Source organism: Notamacropus eugenii, chromosome 4 (genome assembly GCF_028372415.1).
Source record: "Notamacropus eugenii isolate mMacEug1 chromosome 4, mMacEug1.pri_v2, whole genome shotgun sequence".
In the NCBI taxonomy this organism is placed as follows: domain Eukaryota; kingdom Metazoa; phylum Chordata; class Mammalia; order Diprotodontia; family Macropodidae; genus Notamacropus; species Notamacropus eugenii.
In genome coordinates, this window is record NC_092875.1 from 15106463 (window position 1) to 15131790 (window position 25328).

General features: G+C 53.1%; 2 protein-coding genes and 1 long non-coding RNA gene across 4 annotated transcripts in view; 2 read left to right on the forward strand and 1 right to left on the reverse strand.

Moving 5' to 3' along the window:
* TBC1D10A (TBC1 domain family member 10A) overlaps nucleotides 1-7425 on the forward strand; it is a 35231-nt gene extending 27806 nt beyond the window's left edge. For both annotated transcript variants that reach the window (XM_072599978.1, XM_072599979.1), the window contains exons 4-9: nucleotides 1058-1164; nucleotides 3133-3247; nucleotides 3384-3449; nucleotides 3695-3884; nucleotides 5839-5993; nucleotides 6078-7425. In XM_072599978.1, the coding sequence (XP_072456079.1) occupies nucleotides 1058-1164; nucleotides 3133-3247; nucleotides 3384-3449; nucleotides 3695-3884; nucleotides 5839-5993; nucleotides 6078-6545 (1101 nt within the window). In that variant the 3' untranslated portion in view covers nucleotides 6546-7425. The remainder of the gene's footprint in view (nucleotides 1-1057; nucleotides 1165-3132; nucleotides 3248-3383; nucleotides 3450-3694; nucleotides 3885-5838; nucleotides 5994-6077) is intronic.
* A 3297-nt stretch (nucleotides 7426-10722) lies between these two features.
* Nucleotides 10723-13264, reverse strand: LOC140499045 (uncharacterized). The gene is made up of 2 exons (XR_011965250.1): nucleotides 12869-13264; nucleotides 10723-11519 (listed from the first exon to the last, which is right to left on the reverse strand). It is a non-coding gene; the product is annotated as an uncharacterized lncRNA (long non-coding RNA).
* Nucleotides 13265-13311: 47 nt separating this feature from the next.
* On the forward strand, nucleotides 13312-24914 carry LOC140499043 (uncharacterized). Its single transcript, XM_072599977.1, has 8 exons — nucleotides 13312-15630; nucleotides 19048-19235; nucleotides 20349-20405; nucleotides 20743-20799; nucleotides 21298-21531; nucleotides 21766-21893; nucleotides 22418-22586; nucleotides 23207-24914. Exons 1-8 carry the CDS (start codon nucleotides 15510-15512, stop codon nucleotides 24044-24046), a joined length of 1794 nt encoding a protein of 597 aa, XP_072456078.1. The 5' UTR covers nucleotides 13312-15509; the 3' UTR covers nucleotides 24047-24914.
* Nucleotides 24915-25328: the final 414 nt, after the last annotated feature.

A 25328-nucleotide genomic window follows, 5' to 3' on the forward strand; every position in this document is an offset into this window, starting at 1 on the left:
TGGGCACCCCTGGGCATGCCTGCCAAACCTGCTCCCAGGAAGGGCCAGGACAAAGGCTTTCCAAAGGGTGCCCCTTCCTCAGCGTGCCCCTAGGGCTGCCCCTCCCTGAGACCAGAAGCCAGTCAGCCAGCTCTTCGTTGCATCCCTGCCAGGCTGGAGGTGCAGACACCTGTAGGAGCCCCTCCCCAGGAAGCCTCCTGGTGAAGGTGGCTCTGGAGAAAAGGAGGGATTCTGGGAGCCAGTGAGTGCTGCAGAAGGAGGGCCTCCCAGACAGGAAGCCCCACCAGTGCAAACACGAGATGTCAGGTTGTCTCGGGCCCCTCCTCCGTGAAGCTTTCCCTGTGCCTGCTCCAGTAGCTGCAGTGATCCGGTGCTTACTCGTCAATCGCTGAGAACTGGCATGCCAGACACTGCTTTGTGATCTGGGGTGCTGGGACCATCTTCTTTCTTAAGGGTTCTCCTGTCTCTGTTGCAAAACAAAGCCAGCAGTGAGAAACTAAACTGAGTCCAACCAGCAGTGCAAGGAGTGTGTGCCCATGAGGGGCCAGGCAGCTCACCGATCCTCTACAGGGCTGTGGGATGGGGCCCAGACTTCCAAGTCAGATGTCTGGGTAATGCTGGTGTGGATGTGGAGTCTGAGGCTCTGTGCCTAAGCTCAGGCACAAAGATGGACCAAGGAGGGCATTGGCATGGGCACAGCAGCCTCACTCTTCTGTGCCCCTGGTGTACCCGGGGTCACCAGGATCTTCTGGGTCTCTGACCAGACCGACTCTTGCTGTCTGTCAGCTGGAAGGGCTGCCTGGATCAGAGCAGATTTAGGGCCCCCTCATTTTTACAGAGGAGGAGACTGAGGCCTGAATGGACCATGGCTCTTCTAGTTGTAAGGAGTAGGGGGGCTGGGTCAGCATTACTTAGACTTGCAGGCGTATCCTCAGGATCTCAGAGGCTTAGGCCCAGGTTTCTTGGCTGCCTGGGGCGGTGCACTGGTCCTGAATGTCTGGGCCAGGCAGCCCCAATCTCTGTCCATCACCCTCCCATGGAGCCCCTCTCCTTTCAGGAGCTGGACCTCTCACCAGGAGACCCCAAGTGGCTGGACGTGATTGAAAGAGACCTGCACCGACAGTTCCCCTTCCATGAGATGTTCGTGTCCCGGGGGGGCCATGGGTAAGCCCCTACTGTGTGCAGAGCACGGGGCTCAGACCCTGCCCTTGGAGAGCTCGAGGAGAAGCTCTGGATTTGGGGAGTTCCAAAAAGGCCCCATCCTTTTCACCCAGAAAAATGGAGTCGGTCTTTTCGCTGGTGCTAATGCCACCACTACAGGTGCTCTGATGTTTGAACAGCAAATTCCCAGAGGAGCTTGGCTCATTCATCTTCTTGCCTAGCCTTCATTCAATTTGTAGGAATTTATTGGCTCTTTTCCTGAGAGCAGGACAGAGGCAGAAACACGGTTCCTTTGGGGGAGCAGGAAAGGAGAGGAGGGCGGATTGCCTCCTTTTTGAGATCTGCATTAGGGCTAGTTCTGCCAGGGCTCTAAAAGGTGTTTTTCAGGCACTTCCGACTCTCTGTGACCCCATTTGGGGTTTTCTTGGCAGAGATACTGGAGTGGTTTGCCATTTCCTTCTCCAGCTCATTTTATGGATGGGGAAACTGAGGCAAATAAGGTGAAGTGACTTGCCCAGGGTCACACAGCTAGGAAGTGTCTGAGGTCACATTTGAACTTGGATCTTCCTGACTCCAGGCCCAGCACTCTAACCACTGCACCACCCAGCTGCCCCATTCTGCCAAAGGGAACCGTTAAAGGGGAATTGTAAAGTTGGGAGAATGCTTTGAATAGGAAATGTCAGAGCTGGGAAGGGCCTCAGGACAAGACGTGTCAGGGCTGCAAGGGGCCTTAAAACAGGAACGTTAGGTCTCCAGGTGAATTTAAGACGCCATTTGTTTCCAGATCCCTGAGGAGACTCAGAGGGGAAAGGGAACCAATGGTCATTAAGTCCCTACTGTGTGCCAGGCACACAGCACTAGGTGCTTTACAAATATTATTTCACAACCCCTGGGGTGCGGCTGGGGCTGTGGGATAGGGGGTTGACACTGGCATTAGTGATGGAGACAGAGGTTCAGTGACTTGCCAAGGTCCCAACAGTTAGTGTCTGAGCCTGGATTTGAACTCAGGTCTCCTGCCCTAATTTGGGGCTCTGGGCCCACAGCTGAAGCCCAGGGGGGAAGTGAATCATTAGCTCCTTGAAGTACAAGTCTTCTGCCTTGGAGCCCAAGCCCTGGTGAAGGATAGGGGGGCTTGTGGGTCTTGGTTGAAGGCTGGCATGGGGGGGAGCAGTGTGCCGAAGGTAGAGGAGATCTGGGAAAAGGGCAAGCAGCTTGGAGGAAGGGGCCAGTGCCCAGTGAACTTTGCCCAAGGCCTCTTCAGGCCCAAGTCTGTTGGAGGACAATGAAGCTTAGAGCATGATACCCTACAGCAGCCCAGGTGCAGAGGCCTCCCATGCTGAGTCAGCAGCTGGTTAGCAGCTCTGCCTCTGGCCCCAAGGCTGGGGCTGTGCCAGGCAGCTAGGGCTGGACTTGCTTGACCACCTTTTGTGACAGAGGCCTAGGAATGGAGCTGCCTCTTCAGCCTGGGCCAGGGGCCCTGGGTCTCCAGGCAGCTTGAGTGCAGGGTGAAGAACCCAGGTTTAGAATCACAAGGCCTGAGCCTTCCTTCTTGCTCCCCAGCTGACCTGGTGGCTTCTGTGGGTGGCCGTGAGGAACAGCAGGAGACAAGATGACGGAGGAGACCCTAGCCTTCGCAGGGTTGGGTGGGAGCACCTGCTTTGCTTCTGAGTCTGTCCCTAGGGAAATCCTTCCTCTTCTCAGGGCTCTGGAGTCCCTGGGGCACAATCCTAGCTCTTTCCAGGTGACCTTGGGAAAGTCACTTCTCTGTGGCCTCATTGTCCTCATTGGTGATGAGTCAACCTGAGGGTCCCTTTAAGCATCCCACTAATCCAGTCAGGATGTGGATGATGGCCAGCACCTCCCCTTCCCCAGTCACAATCCAGGACTCTGTGGGCCTGCACTGTTTCTATTGGAGCTGCTGGCCCAACCCAGCCCATGGGCTTTGTCTCAGGTTTTGTGCCTTTTCTCTAGCCAACAGGACTTATTCCGAGTGCTGAAGGCCTACACCCTGTACAGGCCGGAGGAGGGTTACTGCCAGGCCCAGGCCCCTGTGGCTGCCGTCTTACTCATGCACATGCCTGCAGAGGTACCCACCTGGCCCCTTCCCCTGGGGGGATTTATGGGACTGCAGGGGATCCCTACTCGTCCTGGCTTCTGGGGCTCCATCCCCCCCGGGGAGGGAGAGGTGGGCACCCATGCCTGACTCTTCTTCTCCTTCACAGCAAGCTTTTTGGTGCCTCGTGCAGATCTGCGAAAAGTACCTGCCAGGCTACTACAGTGAGAAGCTGGTAAGCGGCAGCTATGCCTGGACCCCAAACCACTCCCAGGGCCCCCTGAGCAGCCTTTGCCTGGCAGGGGCTCCCAGGCCTTCTCCCATTTCATGCTGCCCACCTCCAGCTGGGTGTCTACCCTGTGTTCCCTCGTGTGTGTGTGTGTGTGTGCGCGTGCACGTGGCACATGCATATGTGTGCATTAAGGATGGGAGCCCCGGGAACCCAGGGTTGAGTACTTAACCCTGTGCCCTTCACTGCAGGAAGCCATCCAGCTCGATGGGGAGATCCTGTTCTCTCTGCTGCACAAAGTGTCCCCCGTGGCCTACAAACACCTGAACAAGCAGAAGATCGACCCTATCCTGTACATGACAGAGTGGTTCATGTGCGCCTTCTCCCGTACCCTGCCCTGGAGCTCCGTGCTCCGTGTCTGGGACATGTTTTTCTGTGAAGGTACAGGATGTTCTCTGCCCCACTTTGGGCTCCTGGGTGGGTGGGAACCCGGGCTGTGGGTGGCAGTGGAGGATGCCCTGGTCAGAGCATAAGTCAGCGCCATCCTGGGGCAGGCTGAGAGGTTCTGAGTTTACCCCTTCTTAGGGGCAGAGGGAAGCAGGCAGTGCCAAGGTGCCAGCTCAGATCATCAGCGTGATAGCATTCAGACTCAGCCTTTCAGAAGCCCCTGCAAAAAGGGTGTTCTGAGGGAATAGTGATCATTAGCAGCCCCCAGGGGCAGAGGAGGCCTCCTGGAGAGAATATAGAAGAGCAGTCAGAGAAGGGAAGGGAGGCCAGGCTACCCAGAGGGCATAGCTGGAGCAGAGGTTTGGAGGCAGGACTTGGGAGGGAGCACAAGTCCACTTTGACTAGAGAGCGTGACTCCCAGGGAGACCTTTGGAAACAATTGAGTTCCCCATCCCACAAAGAGCCTTTGCTCATGTGGGCAAATATCAGGATTTTCTGTATCAGAAATTGAAGTGTCTTAGTATTGACCTTGCAGATCCTGGGGACAAACACAGCCTTGCAGGTGAGCCTCGGAGTAGGGGGCGCTGTGGGAGGCCTACAGCCCCTTTTCTGTGGCGCTTCAGGTTTCAAAGTGATTTGTCTGCAACACAGTCTCCCCCATTTTATAGATGAGGAAACCAAGAGTCCAATGCAATCTCCACTAACATTTATTAAGCACCTACTATGTGCCTGGTGCTGGGGATCCAGTTGAGAAAAAGTGAGACCCTCCCTGTCCTGCAGGATCTTCCACTCTGAACGAGGAGGAGACAAGAGGGTACTGGGGGGGTTAAACCTGGCAGGGCAGGAAAGAGTCCAGACCCTGCACTCTCAAAAGGAATGTGTTGGGAGGAGCTTGGTTGCCCTCCAGGCTGAGTGAGGTGGGCTCAGCGGCAGCTTGGCCCAGGATGATAGGGCGGACTCACCTGAGGCTCCAGACTTGAGGGCCTCTGCTCTCATCCACCATCCCCCTATCCATTCCACCCCTTTGCCCTTGGAGGGTTCAGGACCTAGGGGAGAGGCCAGACTGTCTTTAATCTCTCTTCTCCCAGCTCCAGGCTGGAGAGTTGGCCAGGAATTAGGCCCTGGACCAGCTTAGGGGAGGAGGCAGCTCCTAGAATGGGAGGAACATTGGACAAGACCTGGGTTCAAATGCCACTCAGTTACTAGGGGAATAAGCTTAGAGAAGTCTCTGGGTCTCCTCCATAAAGGTGATGCAGGGTGGATTAGATGCCCCCTAAAGTCTCTCCCAGGTGTAAAGCCCAGAGTCTCAGGATGATTGCGGCACCCCCCCCCAACTTCATGGGGCAGATGGAAGCCTCTTTTCTGCCTGCAACCTCAATTGACTGGGGATCTGAAGAAGGGGCACCAAGTCTGACCTGAGACCTGGAGGGGCCCCCAGGGAGGAAGCAGCAAAGGAGGGCCCATGCCTGGACTAGTACCCCCCACTGTCTTCCTTTACCTCTCCCTACCCCCATCCCCCCAAGTTGGGAGGCCTGGTCCTGGCCAGAGCTAGGAGTGGGGTGGGGCACCATCCTCCAAAGTCACTCTGTCCAGCCTCCTGTGGGGGGTGTGAACACAGAGCGCCTGGTCCTGGGTTCTAATTCTGCCTCCTACTGTAGTCAATGCTTGTGACACAAGTCAGCTTCAAGTTTGTGTGCCTCAGTTTCCTCACTGGAGAAGAGAGTTAGCGCTTGCGCTCCTTGCTTCCGAGTCACCAAGGGAGTTGTGGGACAGGGAAGCTTCCTTTGCTCTGGCAGACCCCTTTGTTGGTCAGTCACACTTTACCAAATACCCCGGATGTGCCTTGAGAATACAGGGAGAGGCAAAAGACTTGCTTGGGCATCCAGCCTGGGAGGGTCCCAGGTGGGACCAGAGCCCACGGCTAGCCACAGCCTGGTCTTCATTGCAGGGGTGAAGATACTCTTCCGGGTGGGCCTGGTGCTGCTGAAGCACAGCCTGGGCTCCTCCGAGAAACTTAAGACCTGCCAGGGCCAGTACGAAACCATGGAGCGGCTACGTACTCTGAACCCCAAGATCATGCAGGAGACCTTCCTGGTACAGGAGGTATGGGGGCCCTGGAAGGGGGGCCCTGGAAAGGAGGGTCCAGCCCAGGTAGGGGTGGTACACTCACTGCTCTTTGTCTGCCAGGTCATTGAGCTGCCTGTGACTGAGCGGCAGATTGAGCGCGAGCACCTGATCCAGCTTCGGAAGTGGAAGGACACGCGGGGTGAGCTCCAGTACCAGTCGCCACCAAGGCTGCATGGGGCCAAGGCCATCAGTGAGGCGGAGCCGGCCCCCCAGAAGGCGCTGGAACCTTCTCCCTCCATCCGCCTGCCCCCTGGCACCCAACTGCCAGCCCCGGGCACCAAGAGCAGGCAGCAGAAACAGGCAGAGAAGGAGCATGAGAAGGCTATGAAGGAGAAGGCCAAGCGGCAGAAAGGGCAGCAGCAGTCCCCCCCACAGCTGTCTCCAGGGGCCCATCCTCAGGGCCTGGGCCCCACTGCTGACCTGGCACCCAAGACTGCCCGGGGGGCAGAGGATACAGACACCAAGGACTCACCTCATCATTCCAAGGAGAGCCTGACTTCCCAGGAGAGTGAAGACACTTACTTGTAAATGGGCCAGAGCTCCCTGATTCCTCAGTTTCCCTTTTCTGAAGGGCTGGGAGGGAACATTCCCTTTGCCTCCTAGAGGGTGGGGGAGGGGGACCTTCCTATAGCTTCACCATCCTGCTAGGCCAGTCCCAAAGGGTATCATCTTGTGTGGCCAAAGGGCTTTGAGACAGAAGGTAGGGCCCTGGGCAGTGGCTGGCCCCTGGATATCCTGGGTCCCTTCTGTTTGCTGGGGTAGTTCTTCAGGGCTTGCCCTGTAGTCCCTGACTCGAGGCTGTGGGCAGATGGCATCTTCCTGGTAGGGGGGCTGTTCTGGCCCCCTCCCATCAGTATGACCCTTACCCTCTGTCTGCCAGCCATGAGGGGAGGGCCCTGGGGGGGGGGGGGTGTCAGTGGAGAGCTTCTCGGCCTCAGTGACTATTTATTTCCTCTGGTATTGGGCTTTGGGCTGCCTACCTGGCCCAGGGGATGACCAAGCATCCCTCCTCTAGCCTGAGGGTCCTGGCCCTGCCTGTGTCCTTGGGCTCCCAGGCTCCTGTAGGTCACAGTGAAATCACGTGCACCTTGTTGCCCCAGTGGGGCTCCTCCAATCTCACCCCTGCCCAGAGATGGGGGACCAGGCCTCCCTCCCCCTCAGCCTCCAGCTCTTTTCAGCCTTATGGGCTCAGAACTGACCATTAGCTACTGCTGTCCTGGGGTTGGGCTGTACCAGCTGGATGACCCCCAGGGTACAAGGGAGGGGCCTCTGCTGGAATGGGGCAAGAGTCTGCCCTGGCCAGGGTGGGCACAGGGGGCCTGTTCCCTTGGGGGAAGGAGGTGAGGGGACGGGTTCTCTTTGTGTAAAGTAGTGGTTTTGTACAGAAATAAACTGGGTTCTATAAAGAGCTTCAGGACCCCTCCCTTTGGTGGGTGGGGTGGTGGTGCAGCAGGGTCGGGAGCCCCCCACCATGGCCGTTCATTCATTCCAGAGAAGCCTGGTTCATATCCTGCTTCTGATGCCTATTACCTAGGTGGCCTTCTTGGTCTCAGTTTCCCCAGCTGAAAAAGGCTCAGATCAGACAGCCTCTGAAGGCCTTCTGGTGTGGAGGATGATCTTGCTCCCTCTTTTTCCTCTCCCAGAGGTGGATTCCTAAAGCAAGAGGCTGATTGGCTGGGCCCTAACCAGGAGCCGTGTCCCCCTCTTATTCCCCCCTGCCGCACCCCCATGGTGGGACCACATTGCTCCAGTGTAGGCTTTCCATTTTATATGAGAGGAAGCTAAGCCCTCTATCTTGCCCTCAAGGTGGGAAGCACATCAGAACTGCCCCCCATCCCCATTTTATACCAGGCTGTCCCCTCTCTCCTGCCCCTAGGTGGGGCTGACTGAGCCAACTGAACACATTAAGTGTTCTCTGGGGTCGGGTTTGTTTAAGTGGAGGGGAGGGGGGCTGCTGTGTTGGTGGTTGGGGCCCTGCCAACAGTTGCCCCAGGTTGCCCTGGCACCAAAGGGCCCGAGTCTGAAAGGGGAAGTCACTTCTGGCTCCTTCCTCCCCACAATGGTTCCGGATCTTGGAGGGGGTGGTGACCTGTTTACTCAAGGTAGGTAGGACCTCACGAGTGAACATCTGGAAGGGCCCTTCCATAGCATCCAGTCCCAGAAACCCTTAGGCTCACTGAGGGGCGGAACCAGGGCAGCCCTAACCTCGGAGGTTCAGAATCAAGTCTGAGCCCATTAGGTTATCCCAGCTTTAAAAAAAAAAAAAAAAGTGGTTTGCCTAGAGGCCTTCAGAAGGTTGATTTGGGGTTAGGGGTGGAGGAAATGGTCTCACTTCCTGGTGAGGACTATTGCCATGGTCAGGGATAGCAAGGCAGAGGGAGAGAGGGTAAGTTATTACTGGATGAAGGAAATTCAGAGTTCTTAAACCTGGAAATGGAGCAGGATTGAGGCTACAACCATCCTTCGGAGTAGGTTCTGGGAGCTCAGGAGACTGAATGAAGGGGGGTGGGGGGTGTTTGGGTTGAAGTCACCCATGTGAGTTAGGGCCAGAGGGCACACTGAGCCAGGCACTAAAGGAGAATGTCCAGGGTGACAGCTCTGGATAGGATGAGGGCATGGGGCTCATCTGACCTCCAAAACCCCACCCAGCTTGGACACTGATTCCGTGCTTTAGTGGCTGTCAGACTACCCCTATAGATTCTGAATTATTGGGGATCTTCTCCCCCAGGAGCTCTGGTTTGTGGAATATCTTATCTATTGATTTTATTAAATATTAAATTAATTGTTAATTATTAAATATTAGAACTCTTAAGTGATACATATAGATTTGACCTCATGGATCCCCTAAAAGGGTCTGGGGACCCCTACAGGTCCTTAGACCATACTTTGAGAACTGGTGCCTTAGGGTTAGTCTCAGAGCTGGAAGGGGCCTTTAAGGATGTTCCATCTGACCCACACATTTTTACAGATGAGAAAGGGGCTGTGTTTGAGGGAGGAGGAAAATGAAGCCCAGGGAGATGAGACTGGCCCAAGGTCACACAGCTACTAATAGGAATAATAATGTTCAATCGTTTATTCATCAATGTCCAAGTCTTCATAACCCCATTTGGGGTTTTCTTGGCAGAGATATGAGTGGTTTGCCATTTCCTTCTCCAGCTCATTTTACAGATGGGGAAACTGAGGCAAACGTTGATGTGATTTGCCCAGGGTCACACAGCTAGTCCACGTCTGAGGTCAGGTTTGAACTCATGGAGATGAGTCTTCCTTGACTCCAAGCACAACACTCTATCCACTGTGCCACCAAGGTGCCCACTAGCAATAATAGTTTGTATAACACCAGTTATGTGCTGAGTGCTTTATAAATATTTCTTCAGTGTCCTGGGAGGGATGTGCTGTTAGACTTCCTTTGCTGTTCTGTAGCTTCAGTCACATCCCACTTTTCATGACCCAATGGGGGGTTTCCTTGGCAGAGATACTGGAGAGGTTTGCCATTTCCTTCTCCATATCATTTTATACATTGCTTGGATTTCACTGTGCAACATGGGAGACACTGGCACAGGACAGCTCAGCATGGCGTGCCCACATCAGAAGGGGTGCTGTGCTCTTTGAGCAAAGCACAATTGAGACAACACAAAGTAAACGTAGGATGCGCGAATTTGGAGTATCCACCCCAAATACTCACATGGACTATCTGTGCCCAACCTGTGGTAGAACATTCCGAGCTCGTATTGTTCTGATCAGCCACAGTTGGACACACTGAACCTTCACTTTTATCATGGTGATGTCATCTTGGTCTCTTTGAAAACGAAGGGCAACAACCACAACCATAGATGAGAAACTGAGGCAAACAGTGAAGTGACTTGCCCAGGGTCACCCAGCTAGCACGTGTCTGAGGCTGGATTTGAACTCAGGAAGATGAGTCCCCTAATAAAGTTAGGGCCTTCTATTACCCCCACTTTGTTCTGTCTACAGCTTGTTTGTACATGGTTGTTTTCATGGAGTCTCCCCCATCAGACCATGAGCTCATAGAAGACATGGGCTGTTTTTGCCTTTTTATAAAGAAAACTTTGTTTTCTTGGTGTGTTTAATGCTTAGCACATAGTAGGTGATTAATAAATGCATGGTGATTGACATATGAGAAGCGCTTGGTAAGCCTTAAGGCACCACATAAATGCTGGTTGTCATTATTAACAGTGCTCCAAGGTCCTGCAAATTCCAAGGTAGATTTTATGGTAGCTCCTTCATCCTCAATGTGTGTCCCTACACTTGGAAAGCTAGGATAAGTTTGAATGCTCTGCAGTAAGATCTCCACACTCCCCACCCTTCCTCTGCAAACAAAACAAAACAGCCCGAAAATCTGCCAAAAATCCCACCCAGGGGATTTCAGAGACAGAAATTTCAACTCACCCCCGCACTATGCTCCTTCACCCAGCAACCTGCATGTAAATCACTTGAAAATTCGCTTTTTTTCTGGCACCAAAGACGCCGGAGTACAAGGAATGAATGAATACGATTTGGAGAGTGAATGAATGTCCTTCCGCCCCCTCCTCCACCTTTTTCCTCTCCAAATTTAGGGTTCTCCCCCAATGTGTAGAGCTGAAAGCTCAAATCCGGTGAAGGAGGTCAAGCTGGGAATTTCAATTCTGGGACCTTGGCGCAGATCAGCCGATCATTTAACAAACATTGAGTGCCTACCATACTTAGCTCCAGTGCATTTACCATTTATTAGTCAATCAGTCAAGAAGTGTTTATTAAGTGCGGTCCAGTTTACAAAGAAAAGGCAGAAACAGTCCCAGCCTTCTGGGGAGCTCACGATCTAATGGGTAGGGGAGTTACTAAGTGCCAGGCCCCAGGGACACAAAAATAAAAGAACAGGGCTTAGCCCTCACCCTCTGGAGGCTTCTATACAACTGGAATACAGATAAGCAAATGCAAGGTCTGTTCAAAGACTTAGGGGAATAATTTCTTGAGGAAGAGCCCACCAGATATGAGGTGGAGGGGGAATAGGAAAAGTCTCTTTCTACTCAACAGCTGGGTCTTTAGCAAATCCCACAAACTTCCTGGAGGCCGAGGGAAGGCTGGTGAGGTCTGGCCCCTACCCCAACCTTCTGAGGGTCTCAACCAAGTGTCCGACTGAGGTGGGAGCAGGTTGGCCCTCCAGCCCTAAGATGGTGCTTTGAGGTTTGCTCAGCAACTTTCAAACATTGTCTTCTTTTTTCATCTTTCCAACCATTCTGTGAGGCAGGTGCTATTATTATCCCCATTTTACAGATGAGAAAACAGTCAATCAGGTTAAGGCAGTTGCCCAGGAAGGCCTCCTCCTTTAATCCACTTTGCCAAGGTTGAGAAGGGGCCCTCTTGCCAAGGTCTCTTCCTGGGCCCTCACATCCTTGCCCGGAGCCTGGCCTCGAAGTGGGGGAGGGGGGGCTTCTCTAGTGTTCTGCGGCTCAGCCTCACTCACTCAGTTCGTGTACAGGAAGCAGGGAGTGTGGACTCTCCTATCTCCAGGAATGATTTACCGGTTTAGACCGCAGACATCTCCCTTCTCCCCCCCTCAGTTTTTTAAAGAGCTTTCTTTTATTGTTATTTCCTCTCTCCCCTCCCCCACTTCCAATCTAATCATCTCCTTTAGAAGGAGCCAAGACCCTGAGGGCAGGAGTCAGACTCCAAAGGTCTCCCAGACCCACCCACCCCCACCTGACCCGCTCACTAGAATTTCCAAGAATTAGATCCTTAAAAAGCCAGGCTTCCTTCCTTCCTCTGCTGGGAAGAGTTGGTCATTTCCCTTGCCTGTGCCTCAGTTTCTCTGGGTGGGGTGTGTGTGTATGGGTGGGGATCAGCCTGCCCACCAGGACAATAGGGCCGGAGCCCAGAGGGTTCCCTGGGCTGGAGGAATCTCTCCTGGAGGCTGGGTGGGTAGGCTGGCATCGTGGGCACTCACCTAACAAGCTTTTGGGGAGCTGGGGGTGCTGAGGAATGGGACATGGGTACCCTAGCCCGGGCAGTTTGGGAGTTTGCTTGGCTTCCCTTTTCCCCACCCAGAGAGTGGATCAGGTAGTTTGACCAAGAACTGGGAGCAGGAGGGAGGACAGGGGCTGGGCTAGGACATGGTGTCCCTGGAATCCGCCTTCCCTTGGAGGAAGCAGCTTCCAGCCAAACAATAGCCACTCCTGGATCAGAGCCACAGGCCTGGGCCCTGGGAAAGGGGAGCAGGATGGGGGGAGCGCCTGCCCCTTTCCCTCCACAGGGGGTCTCTTTTCATGCTAGAAGGGGAGGCCGGAGAAGGCAGGAGCAGAGAGGGGCAGCCTCTGCCAGGGGCCCTGGCCAGCTTTTCCTTCCATCTCTATCCCAACCAGTCTCTCATCCCAGCTCTTCAGAAAAACAATACCACCACCCTCCCCCAATCCCCTTCTAGTCTAGGCCCTGGGCAGATGCCACCTTGGGAAATGCCAGATGCCACCCAGTCTGGGCTCACTGCCTCCTCCCCTCTGGCTAAGACCCTAGTGGAGATGAAGGGCAGGCCACCATCCAGGAGGCTGAGGAATGAGCACCGGCTCTCTGCTGGGGCCTCTTGCAGCCCCCACATCCCATCCTGCTCCAGCCTCTCCCTTATGGGCTCAGGCTGCCCCACCTGAGATATGGGAAAGACACCGCCCCTCCAACCCCATGGCATGAGAAGAAGGAGGCTCAACTGTCACTTCACGTTTTCTATCCCTCAGTTTCCCCATCTATCAAAACAAGGGGGTTGGATTTGATTGATGGTCTCTGTCCTACCCCCACCCAACTCATCCCTCTCCACCCTCTTTCCTGGAAGACCCTCTAAGGCAGGCATGCAGTGCCTGTATGCTTACCCCATTTTATAGCTGAAGCCACTAAGGCTTGGGAAGCAGAAGTAACTGCCATTATCACACGCTCCCTTCAGCTCTCCTGGGCGGTCCCTCCTCTCTTCCCCTAAGTCTTCCCCCAGTATAGGGGCATGCAGGGGCCCGGATGAGAGGCTCGGCCAATACAATGCTTCACAGGAACTGTGTGGAGCTGGGGTCAGGGAGAACCAGGGGCCCAGGCTAGCGTTTGGCCCTGTTTACAGGGAGGGTATGAGGAGGAGAGACTGGCAGCCAGGAGCCCCAGGTGAAGCCCAGCCAGTCTGGGTCCTCTCCTCAGAACTGGCTTGGGGGGCAGGGCAGGCCAGGGCAAGCAGGCCTAGGCCTGCTCCCAAGTAGGGGAAAAGTTGCTAGGATAGAAGGAGGGAAAGAAGGAAGGGGGAGGGAGGGAGGGAAGGAAGGAGGAGGGAGAGAGGGAAGGACCAGCCTGCCAGCCCCTGGTACAAAGCTGTTAAGGACTAACATTTAATAATGCTTTACTGTGTATGTAATCCTGGGGAGGGCAGGGCTGGGGGCACGCTTCTGGCCCCCATTTCCTTGGAGGCCTAGAGGCTAGCCCAGGATCACACAGCAAGCTAACTAGCTGGTTGCCTCGTCTGACTCCCTGCCCAAAGCTAGCACATCCCTTTAGAGCAGGATGCCTGAACATGTGTAGCTGATTTACAGCCTCGACACAGGGGTTCAGGCCCTGTTCCCCAGGACCTCCTGATCTAGGGAGGCTAGGAGTCACAGAGGAATACAGACACAGACACAGAGAGGATGGAAAGGTGGAAAGGTATGGGTTCAAATTCAGTCTCTGACATTTACTGGCTAAGTGATTTTAACCTTCGACCCCTTTAGTCACATTCGGTCGCATCTGACACTTTATTTAGGGTTTTCTTGGCAAAGATACTGGAGTGGTTTGCCATTTCCTTCTCTTTAACAGACGAAGAACTAAGGGGAAAAGGGATAAAAGACTTGTCCAGGGTCACACAGCTAGCATTTGAGGCTGAATTCGAACTCAGGTCTTCCTGACTCCTGGCCCAAAGCTCAATCCACTGCCCCACCTAGCTGGCCTAAGCAACTCTTTAAAATCATCTGCTCATATGCATATGTAAAGAGGGTTTCGGAAATCTAGGAAACCCCAGGGGCTTCTAAAATACAGAGATGTCTAATAACACCATATTTTCAAATTCCTTCCTTCAAAACATGGCACTCATCCACCTCACCACTGGAGGAGTTGGCAAATATGGGGAGGAAGAGTGAGTGTATATGAAGTCCATTTTACAGATGAGAAAACTGAAAGAGTGGGATCCTGTAAGGGACCCACTGGCCTCTGGATCTCATGTTCAGTGTCAGATCTAGGTCTCCACATAGTCCTGTGATGGCCAGGTTTCCATATTGGGAGTGAGAGTTATAGGAGAAAAAGAGGCTTGCAGAGTAGGGGGTGGTCCCAGAATCTCCCAGCTAGAAGGGCACACTGAGATCACCAAATGGGAATCCCAAAGAGCCGTCCATCCAAACCATTGAAACGTGCACCCCTTAACGAATGATTTCACTCTCCGAGGCCAAGCTGAACAAGTCTGAGCAGGATTATTGCCGGAAAGATAGGATTCAGCCACCTATTTAGAACTGGGCTGGTGGGCAGTGGATAGGGTGCTGGGCTGGCCTGAGTTCAAATCCCACTCAGTAAAGTCCAGGGGCTCCCTATTACCTTTGGGATGGGAGATCCCATGAACCTTGGGACCCCATGTCTCCACCACCTTCTGCCCTCCATTGGAGCGTCTGGCCGTGAACTCCAAAGTTTCCATTTAATGAGGGAGCCTGGGCCAGGACATTTCATTTCTCATCTGGCTGCCCTACTCTTCTTCACCCAGCTACCACAGGGGCATCTTTTCCTCCCCCTCGTCCCTCCCCCCTTCAGCTGCCTTTCCCTTTTAGTTTGTAAACTCCTCCAAGGCAGAAACTGTCTTTCTCTCTGCTTTTCTTTCTTTTCAGCGCTTACCACAAAGCCTGGTACTGCAAGTTAATTTATTTACTGGGGAAGGAGCCAGAGGAGCGGGAGGGAAGAGAGGGTCAAAGACGGGGAGACCTCTCCCCTCCCCCCAGGCTTAGGTCCCGCCAGGATGCTCAGAGAAGGTGTGAGTGGGGGGGAGGGTCTTTCCCAGCCTCGAGGGTCCCGCGTGTGCTTGAGCCAATGGGTGCCTTTGGCCTTCCCGAGTGGGAAGGGGGAGAGTCGATAGGCGTTCGCCAGCTCTCCTACCCCAGACCCCCACCTCCATTCTCTCGGGCAGAGCCAGCCTGGGGAGTGGGAAGGGGAGGGGCGTGCTTCTTGGAATTTTTAGCCCCTCCTCTCACCCCTCTACACACCTTGCCCTCCCTTGCTCTGTCCTAGACCTCGCGAGCTCTCGGTTCCCTTGGGCCCGCCGGACAGGGCTGGGAAGGTCATCGGACGCCTCACCGCTCTCCAATTTTCACCCATGTAGCCCCTAAGGCCCAAGTCACGCCATACTTTAGTGGCCGAGGCGGGACTCGAACCAGACTCCTGGCCCGGGGCCGAAGGGCAGAGGCCCAGGACCCGACCTTGCTTACTGCGCGCATCCTTCTCCACAGCCATCCCTGAAGCCCAGCCATGGACAACAAGATTCTCCAAGTCCAAAAGTTCCTGGAGAACGGGTCCCTGCCGGAACACCTGGTGACCCCTACGCAAAAGCGCGACTTTCGCAGACGGGCCCAGAACTTTGCTTTGGAAGGTGAGCTGGGAGGCTGCGGATTATCCGCCCGCGCTCCCGGCGTTTCAGCCGGGCGGATCCCAGACCAGGAGACTAATCTCTTGGGCTTCGGGGCTTCCTGCGGGGGTGGGTGGATGGGGGCGTTAAATCGTAGATTAAGGCCTGGCAGTCAGACCGAGCGGGCATTCGAGGGAGGGGAGAAGAAGCGGTAGCTGGGCAGGCCTGACTGGGAGGGAGAATGTGTGAAATCCACCTCGAAAGGTGGACTGGAGGAGACTGGGTAAGGGTTCTAAATGATACACGGGCTCTTATCTTAAGAACAATGGGGAGCTACGGGAGATTGTAGAGCGAGTGAGGGGTCAGACTTGGGCTTTGCAAATAACCAAAGTTTTTCTCTGTGGAGGAATCAGTGAGAGGGAGCCCGATAGGAAAGCAGGCTTTTGTAACAGACTGGAAGGGGGGTTGGTGGTGATGAAATCCTAGAAAAGGGTGATTCTGCTAAGATGTGGAGGCAGAAAGCCAGCAAACTCAGATTCGAAGCGGCCGAGCCTGGATGCAGCTCCTCTAATTTCAAATGCCAGTTTCTGGGACTGAGTGAGGGTCGGGAGCTAGGCCTGCCCCTCCTCCTAGAGGATCCGGGATGGTTATTATTTCATTTATATTCAGAGCTGGAAAGGACCTCCTCAGTCTGCTGGTACAGCCCTCCCGCCCCCTCGGTTAACCGAATAGCTCCGGGTGTGTAGGGGGCAGGGCAAGGTCCTTTTTAAAAAGTAGATCCGCCTTTACCCTCCCTGCTGGCTACCATGAGGTCCGCGCCCTTCCTGTCCTTCAATCTTAGGGGCTCTGTGGGGCGTAGCTTTGGATCCAGCAGGGCCTTGGAGGCCCCTTACAACACCACTAGTATATGGGAGTATTCCCCTCCTTGATTTTCCTGGGTAGGTTCCTCCACTTTGAAGGTCTCCCAGCTGAGAATGGGCACCGATTGTCATATGACTGTGGGGATTCTTTCCATGTACCATATGGCTTAGATCAGGGATTCTTAAACCGGGATGCTTAAAATAGGTTTTTAAATGTTTTGACAACTGCGTTTATTATTCCGAGAAGGGGTCCCAGTCCCTAAATGGCCCCCAGAGGGCTCCATCTAGCTCAACACATACAAAAAAGGTCAAGCTCTCCTGGCCTGAATGACAGTGGTATCTCCTCCAACTCTCAATTCTATCATCTAGATAAGGGGATATGATGGATTGATGTTTGATCCTGGAGGTATTAGGATAGGTTCTCCTGGAGGATGGTTGGGGTTTGAGGAGTGGGGAGGGGGCAGTGTAACATGGTCAGACCAGCATTGAGCCAAGTGAAGGCCGGGCTGAGCCCAGAGAAGCTTGGGGCAGGGAGACCTACCAGCTGGCTATTGTAATATACCAGGTTGGAGGTGATGTAGTCTCCCTCAGTTCCCCTTGACTTTGACCACATCCTCATCACAATTGGGACTTCCATGATCTAGAGTGCTGAAACTCCCCTCTCTGAAGACCACAGCCTCCCCTTGGTCCATCTCACCCTTCCCAAACCTCTATCATCTTGTCTCCTTCCCACCACTGGCGCTTTCTCTATCCCGCTCCTGCTTTCTCCTCTTAGAATATTTTCTTCTCTTGGAATTGTTGGAATCACTTCAAATTTTATGCTCTCAGCTTGTTGGAATCCCGCATACTTCCTCTCCCCCATCCCTGCTCTCCCCCTTCCCACCGCCCATCAGCTGAAAATAGGAGAAAAGCCCACTTTTGTGTCCTCAGCAAGGCCAGAGGGGGAAAGCTGCCTCCCTCCCTTACTGGCTGCCTGTGACCCATGACCTCTTGGCTTCAGGTTCCCCATCTGTAAAAAAGGCATAATAATGGCACCTTCCTCCCCTTGTTGTGAAGATGGAATCCGTTAACATATGTAAAGCTCTTAAGGAAAGCATTTAGGAAAGGAGTTGCTTTCCTTCCCTCCCCTGCCCATTCCTGGTGCTCCAGAATCTTTTGCATCTTTTCCTGGCTGAGTTCTGAAACTTGGATTCTCTAGGTACCCCAGATGGAGGGCTGCCTTCTTGAGGGCCGTCCCTCTCTGTTCCTGCGTTTGGGCAAGATTAAGAAGCGACTGTTCTCTAGGGTTTTAGTATCTCCTTGGAGCCTTGAAACACTCAGATCCTTGGGGCTTTGAGTTTCCCCTTAATATTTTCTCTGAGGGCTCAGCCCTCCATCCTTACCTGTTACCTCTGTGGCTAGATCTTCCCTGTCCTTGAAAAAAACCTTTTCTCAAAACCCTGGCATCCATACAATCCCTCTTCCTTTATTTCTTCTCCCCCCTGTTTCTGTTTACTCTGCTTCTTCCCATCCTGGCAATCTGGCTTTCTGGTCTACCATTCAAGTGAACTAGGACTCCCTACCTAGGCATCAACAGCCTTTTAATGGCTAAATAATAGGGAACCTAGATTGAGAGCTAAAGGGGCCATCTTCAACCCTCATTTTACAGATGAGGAAACTGAGGCCCATGGAAGTGAAGTCACTTGTCCAGGGGGAACACAAGTAATAAACATTAGAAACTGGATTTGAATACCCCATTCCCCTCCTTCTGATTTATGGCAGCTAGGAGGTGCCATAGAGCACTGAGCTGGGGATCAGGAAAATTTATCTTCCTGAGTTCAAATCTGGCCTCAGACACTAGCTGTGTGACCCTGGGCAAGTCACTTCACCCTGTGTGCCTTTGTTTCCTCATCTGTAAAATGAGTTGGAGAAGGAAGTGAAAACCTCTCCAGTATCTCTGCCAAGAAAACCCCACGGAGAGTTGGACACAACCCAACAACAATAATCTCTCACTGATCTAATGATTTTGCATGCTATCTGGGGTGTTTTCCCACCAGACTGAGGACTTTGTATTATCAGGAGCTCTGCTACTCATTGAATGACCACAGATGTATAGAAGATATTTTTCATAGGAATTGCCAAGCCTGTTCATTTTTATCCATAAGAAAAGTGAAGCCAAGCCAAGGCTGATGGACTTGTCCAAGGTTGCCCAGTGTAGGGGCTGTATTTGAACTCAGACACACTGGTTCCTAGTCCAGCATTCTTTCTAGCATGTAGGGCAGAGTCATTATCTACCCCTCTGTCCAGATGAATGTGGGAGGGAGTTGGAGCTGACTGCCTTCCCCCTCATGGGAGCTCCCTCCCTAGGGGAGGGTCTGAGTCATTCCCTTAAATATGGGGAGAGGATTCCTTTCCCAGGGGAAGGGCCTGGGGTCACTCCCTTAGATGGGTGGTTCCTTCCCTTGGGGAAGGGATCTGGGTCATGGGGTGGGGGGTTTCTTCCCAGGGCAGGAATTTGGGTCGCCCTCTCAAATGGGGGCATGGCTCTTGGAGAACTAGGCTAGGCTCCTTCAATAACCAATTCCGGGTGTCTTCTCTCCAGGCCACAATCTGATGTTCATTCGTCCCGGCAAGAAGTTGCTGGTAGTGTTGGACCGGAAGGACCGCCAGGAGCTTGTGAAGCAGGCCCATGTCACTTCCTCAGGCCTCCATTGCACATTACAGGAAACCAAAAAGAAGGTTTCCTTTAGCTACTACTGGCCCACCCTTGACCAAGATGTCACCAAGTGGGTCAGTTGAGGATGAGCCCTGGGGCAGGGCAGGGGGCAGGCTCCTCCCAGGAAGGAGAAACCCTAAAGATTGGGACTCCCATCTTGCCCCAGCAGCTTGTTTTCCTGTTTGACCTTGGGAAAGTCACTTCATCTACCTGACCCTCAGTTTTCTCACCTGTAAAATGAAGGAGTCTTTCGATTCTAACTGTGGAACTTTCCAGCCTTCTCATTCTCTGGCTTTTTCTTTTGCATAACATTCCTCTCTGTCTAGATATCCTGTTAGCCAGCAAGGGAGATAAGAAGAAAATCCCAGAGGGTTGTGGTTTTCCTCCTCCCTTCTGGGATCATTTTCATTCTATGGTAGTCATTCACTGTTCTGTCCTTTTAAACCGGGCACTCCCTGTTTCCCAGCCTTGTGAAAATTCAGTGAGATCGTATTTGTACGAAGGGCCTACCACAGTGCCAGGCACACAGTAGGCACTTAATAAATGCTTCCTCCCTTCCCTTGCAGTCATTGCAAGTACAGTTCCTGGTTCTGCTTCCTTCCCTCTGCATCTCATGAATGCAGACATGAGTCCCGTCACATAAGTCTACCCAAGGTTCCTTATGGGTATTTATTAGTTGCGTTTTGTACCAATCCCCCAAACAATGGGTGCCCACTTTGTTTCCAGGCCTCATTGATCACAAAAAGTGCTGCTATGAATATTTTGGTCCATATGGGGTCTTTTTTTTCTAGGAGGTTATCCTTGAGGTTCATGCAAGCAATCCATTTTACAGAAGAGGAAAACTGAGGTCTTAGAGAAGAGACTTGCTCTAACACACTCACTGGTTCCCCACCCAGGGAGGGGCCTTCACACCATCCTTTCACACTGCTTCATAGTCGGGTCTTCCTCCTTGGGCCCCTGGCCAACATCACCTCGAGGGACTAAGGGAGAGAGTGGGGGTGGGAGGGTTCTCTTTTAAAGAGAAAGGGTTAGACCTTAGGGGGATTCTCTTGTGAGGCTTTTTCCCCCTTTCAGTCTGGTCAAGAATTCCAGAGTCTCCACTGGTTGGCATTCCCTGGTAGTAGGTGGGGTATGGGAAGGGGTCTAAGTTTGGCCAATCTCCAGTGGTCTCATCCCTGTCCCCACAGGTCAAGCAATGTAACTGTTGTCAGAAACCACGCTTGGAGAAGTCTCTGCCTATTCAGGTAACAGTCCTGGGGGAGTCAAGTGGGCAAGGATTGGGGGAAGGGCAGCCAGATTGCCATCTTGGGCTCAGGGTCCAGCCAGTCTTCTCTGGACTTCCCTACCCTCTGAAATGATAGAGCAGAATCTGGCACTGAGGGTCTGCTCTGCCATTTCTTAGCTGTGTGACCTTAGACAAATCCCTTGCCCTCTCTAGTCCTCAGTTTCCCCATCATGAAAGTGAGGGGGGTGGGTTAGCCCAAATCCTAAGAGTCAGTAGCATGATGTCTCTGCTCCTATGGGTCCTGCTGTGACGGGGTCTGGGGTGGACAGACAGATGGACAGTACTCTTCTCCCCAGGGTGTCTCTAAGAGTCACAGGAACAAGGACCCCCTGCCTGTGCTTCAGGTTGAAGAGGTGAGTGGGGAGGTTGGGAACAGTTGGAGGGAGGGGCAGGAAAGGGGAGGGAATGAGCATTAATCTAGCACTTCCTACGGGCCAGATACTATGCTAAGGACTTTGCAGATATCTCCTTTGAGCTTCACAAGAACTCTGGGAGGTAGGTGTTGTGATGATCCCCAATTTAGAGTTAAGGAAATCCAGGCAGACAAGATTAAGTGGCTTGCCCAGGGTCTAGATTTGAACTTGGGTTTTCTTGACTCCAACCCAGTGGCTCAGCTGGTTGACAGTTGGATCTGTCCTTGTACTGCATGAGCCAAGAGACCAAGCTCCTTTCATTTCCTCCAGTAACAGGTTTGGAAACCTTGGCAAGCTTGGGGCTGGGCAGAGTAGCTGGTCATCCTTTGGTGTCTTCCCACCCTTGCCCCTCTGCCCCAGCCCCTGGCTCCCAGAGCAATAGCTTTGAGGCCCTCTGGGATCTTTCCATGACGGCTGTCCTGGTCTTTTTCCCTTCAGGTCACTCAGGCTTTTGAGCAGGTGGGCCTGGGCCTGGTGGGGCCCCTAGTGGAGACCTCCAACGGCTTCCGGTTCATCCTTTTGTCTGTGGATGCTTACTCACGCTGGGTGGAGGCCTCACCATTGAAAGAACAAAATCCCGTGGAAGTGGCCTGGGCGCTGATTCCCTTCCTTCTCCGATTCGGCCGCCCCCAGCTCCTGGTCACCACTCTTAGGGTTCCATTTGTGAGCCAGGTAAGGACAAACCCCGCCCCCCCTTTATGGAACAGAACGGGCTGGCAGTAGGCTCCTTCCTCCCCCTTCTCAAGTCCCTCCACTCAGCCTCAGATCTTCATTTCCTGTCCTAGCCTCTAAGGTGTCCCCCTTCATCTTCCAGCTCCCTCTACCCCAGCATCCATGACCTCCTCCTTCCAAGCCCACCTTGTCAGGTCTTTGCCTCTCCTCTACAATGACCCTTCTTGCCTACAGGTGAATCGGAGCCTCCAGCGCCAGCTCCAGGGCTTGGGGGTGCCCCTTGGCAAGCTAGACATCGTCATGTCCGCGTTTCAGCCAAAGATTAACAGCATCTTGTCCTTGACCTCCAGCTCTATTAGGCGGTAAGGACTGGCTGACCCCATGACCTGGCCCCACCAGACCTGTGGCCAGCGGAGAAGCCAGGGAGGGAGAATAGAGATTGTCCTTATCTATAGGAGAAACTGAGTCCCAAGTGGCAGAACTGGGACTGGCACCCAGACTCCCTGCTGCTGCCTCACAATTAGAGCAGCTGATGGGAGGGATTATGTTTGTCTGAGAAGATAGGGGCCGGCCTGGTCATGACTAGGGCTCAGCTTGACCAAGCCTGTCCTGGGCTTTAGGGCTGTGGTGCCCAAAGGGGAAGAATGGCAGGGGGTGATGATGGAGAGAGTCCTGGACTGGGGGCCAGAAGACTCTCCACTAGCTATATAACCAGGGACATGTAGCACAGCACTCCTGTTTGGGGGCCTCAGTGTCTTTATTTGTAAAACTGAGGTAGGGGGAGAGGGGAATGTTGAACTGAAGGTTTCTTGCCTTGGGATTACATGGAAAGCTTTGAGGACGTAGAGGGTGGGAGTGTCCATTCCCGGGGCTCTGTTGCTTTCAGGACTCTGTGGAGTCTGGTGAAGGGAGATCTTGGGAAGTGGGATTGCGTCCTGGACAAAGCCCTGTTCTCCCTGAGGACGGCGGTGACAAAGAACAAAAGAAAAAGCCCATTTCAGCTCCTCTATGGCCGCAAGCCCAGGGCCCCCCAAGATGTGCCCCCCCACTTTGACGTGAGTGCTGGTCCTCGGTCTCCCCTGCCTGCTCCCTGGCTGCAGGCTCCCTCTCTTCACTGTTTCCCAGGTCCCTCTCTGCTTTCTCTCCTTGCCCGTTGGTTCTGCCTGCTGGGAATCCTTAGTGCTCCTGCCTCCTCCCCAACCCTGGGGCCCTAAGAAAGGACCCAAATCCAGGGTGTGTGGCCTGAGGGTGTGGGACCAGAAGGACGTGATCTGAGCCCTGAGGCCTCCCCTATGCCCTCCATGTGCGCTGGGATCAGTGCTGGGGGCTAGATTCATATCTCTTCTTGGGATCTTCCATCGCTTAGTCTCTGTTTCCTCATCATTGCAGTAGCAGGGTTGGACTGACCTCTTGGCTCCCTTCTGGGTTTGAGTCTCTGGAACCATGATCCCTGTGAGGTGTCCTGTAAGTCCCATCAGGGGTACCCCTTCCCTTTACTTCACAGCATTTTCTAGAGGTCAGTCCAGCAGCATAGGGTTAGCAGAAGGGCCGTTGGGTGCCTGGGTTCTCAAATGATGCCTCCTCTCTGAGCAGTGGTTGTCCAGTTTTACCCTGACCCCCTCCTTCCTTAGTCCCTCTATCTTCTGTGACCCTCCTTTTCTCCGTGTGCCCCCAGGTGGTTGCAGCAGACACTGTAGGTGACAGTGGGGGTGACAGCCATGACCATGATGATAAGGAGCCCATGGACACAGCTGAAACCATGAAACACATTCTGAAGAGTCCTGTACCAAAAGTCATGGGGCAGGCTAAGAAAGAAACCACATGGGAGCCCACCAAGCCACTCAGGCAAGAGCCCATCCCAGAGTCTAGGCAGCAGCCTGTGCAACCGGAGCCCAGGCAGCAGCCTGTGCAGCTGGAGCCCAGGCAACCATCCAGGCCAGAAACCATGGGGCACCTCATGCATCAGTCCATGCCAGAGTCTGTAAATCAACATATGTGGCCTCCCATCCTGGGGTCCATCCATCAGTCTATTCAGCAGCCTATGACTCAGTCTATGTACCAACCCATGACCCAGCCTATGTATCAGCTCATAACTCAGTCTACGTATCAGCCCATTACCCAGTCTACGTATCAGCCCATGATCCCGTCTACATATCAGCCAATGATCCAGTCTACATATCATCCAATGACCCAGTCTACGCATCAGCCAATGACCCAGACTACGCATCAGCCAATGACCCAGACTATCCAGCAGCCCATGACCCAGACTATCCAGCAGCCCATGACCCAGACTATCCAGCAGCCCATGACCCAGACTATCCAGCAGCCCATGACCCAGACTATGCAACAACCCATCATGGCAGAACCTACACCCCCCCCCATGCCGAGGCTGACAGAATGCCCTGTTGTGAGCAGCTGGGGCCAAGAGACAACCATCAGCCTGGACACCCCCTGGGAAAAGTGGGAACCTGGTGGAGGAGTCTTTTGGACCCAGTGGAGGGAACCTGGCAACTAGTGGGAAAAGCCAAGCAACACGCTTCTATCCCTAAGTCCAGTTAGATGTCTGATCCATGGGGTGGGCTGTGGGTATAGAAACTGGTCTTGGGAATGGACCTTAATCATGCTCCCATCCACAGTGACCCTAAGTCTGGATCTGCGGAGGAGAATTAGGACCTCCAGGCATCTTGGATACTGTTACCCCTGTTGGCCCCATCTTTGGATTCATTTATGAAGCTCCTACCATGTCAACCATTGGGGACACATGGACAAAAACAGGAAAGTCTCAGTCTTCAATGAACTATTCCACTGAGGATAATGGAATTATTAATATTGTTCCATCAATTGACAAATTTATTAATCATTTTTTATGTTCTGGTCACTGCTATGTTATTGGAGATACAAAGGCTAGAAGTGAGGCAAGCCCTGCTCAAATTGTTGGGGAAACACATCCAGATAGACAGGTGTCCCAAAAGTCTTAGTGCAGTTTTAACCGAGTAAAACTTTAAAATGTCACCCAGACTTTTGGGGTACCCTGTATAGCAGGGGATTCTGGGATACAAGGTGGTTGGATGTGGGGGAAGGGTGAGGCAGAAAGTATAAGTTGGGGTGACTAGCAGAGACATCTGGGAGAACATGGCATGTGAAAAAAGGGTGAGGAGGTAGAATTTTCCAGGTAGGGAAGACAGCCTGGGTAAAAACCGATCATTGGAGTTGGGGGTTATGTCTGGACCAACCAGAAAGCCAGTTTGGGGCTGAAAAGGTAGGTTAGATCCAGTCTGTAAAGAGTGAGATTGACTGATTTCTGGGGGTAATAGGGAGCCATATAAGTTGCTGGAGTAATAGCAGCTACTCAGATCAATAAATAATTGGAATCAGGAAAACTATAGATTGGTTAAGTGCTGATTATATGCCAGCCACTGTGCTAAATGTTTTACAAGTATCTCATTTTTATCTTCACAAAGGCTTCTTATGAGGTGAAGGTCAATTGGAAGTAAGTCCTAAGCATGCAGGATAGATAGAGCCTTTGCAAAGACTGGAGAGAGATTATCCAATTCCAGGGAAAGTGTAGAACAGGTCATTTTGTCTGGAATGGAGGGTTTGGACAGAGGATGCAAAAACAAGTAGACTGGGCTAGTTGGGAAAGATGTTCAACCCGAGGAATGTATATTTCATCCCAGAATTCGGAATTAGGGAACCAGTGGAGTCCTAGTGATTATCTTTAAGACATGGAGGGAGGTTTAGAGGCTGGAGGCAGGGAGGCCAGTGAGGAGGCTATCGTAATAGCCCTGAGACTGGTC

What these genes read in the sequence shown, in the direction of transcription:
- LOC140499043 (XM_072599977.1), top strand. Translation starts at nt 15,510, where the DNA reads ATGGACAACAAGATTCTCCAAGTCCAAAAGTTCCTGGAGAACGGGTCC. An exon ending in CCAGAACTTTGCTTTGGAAG is followed by an intron (nt 15,631 to 19,047) that starts GTGAGCTGGGAG and finishes TCTTCTCTCCAG; the next exon opens with GCCACAATCTGATGTTCATT. An exon ending in GGGTTCCATTTGTGAGCCAG is followed by an intron (nt 21,532 to 21,765) that starts GTAAGGACAAAC and finishes TCTTGCCTACAG; the next exon opens with GTGAATCGGAGCCTCCAGCG.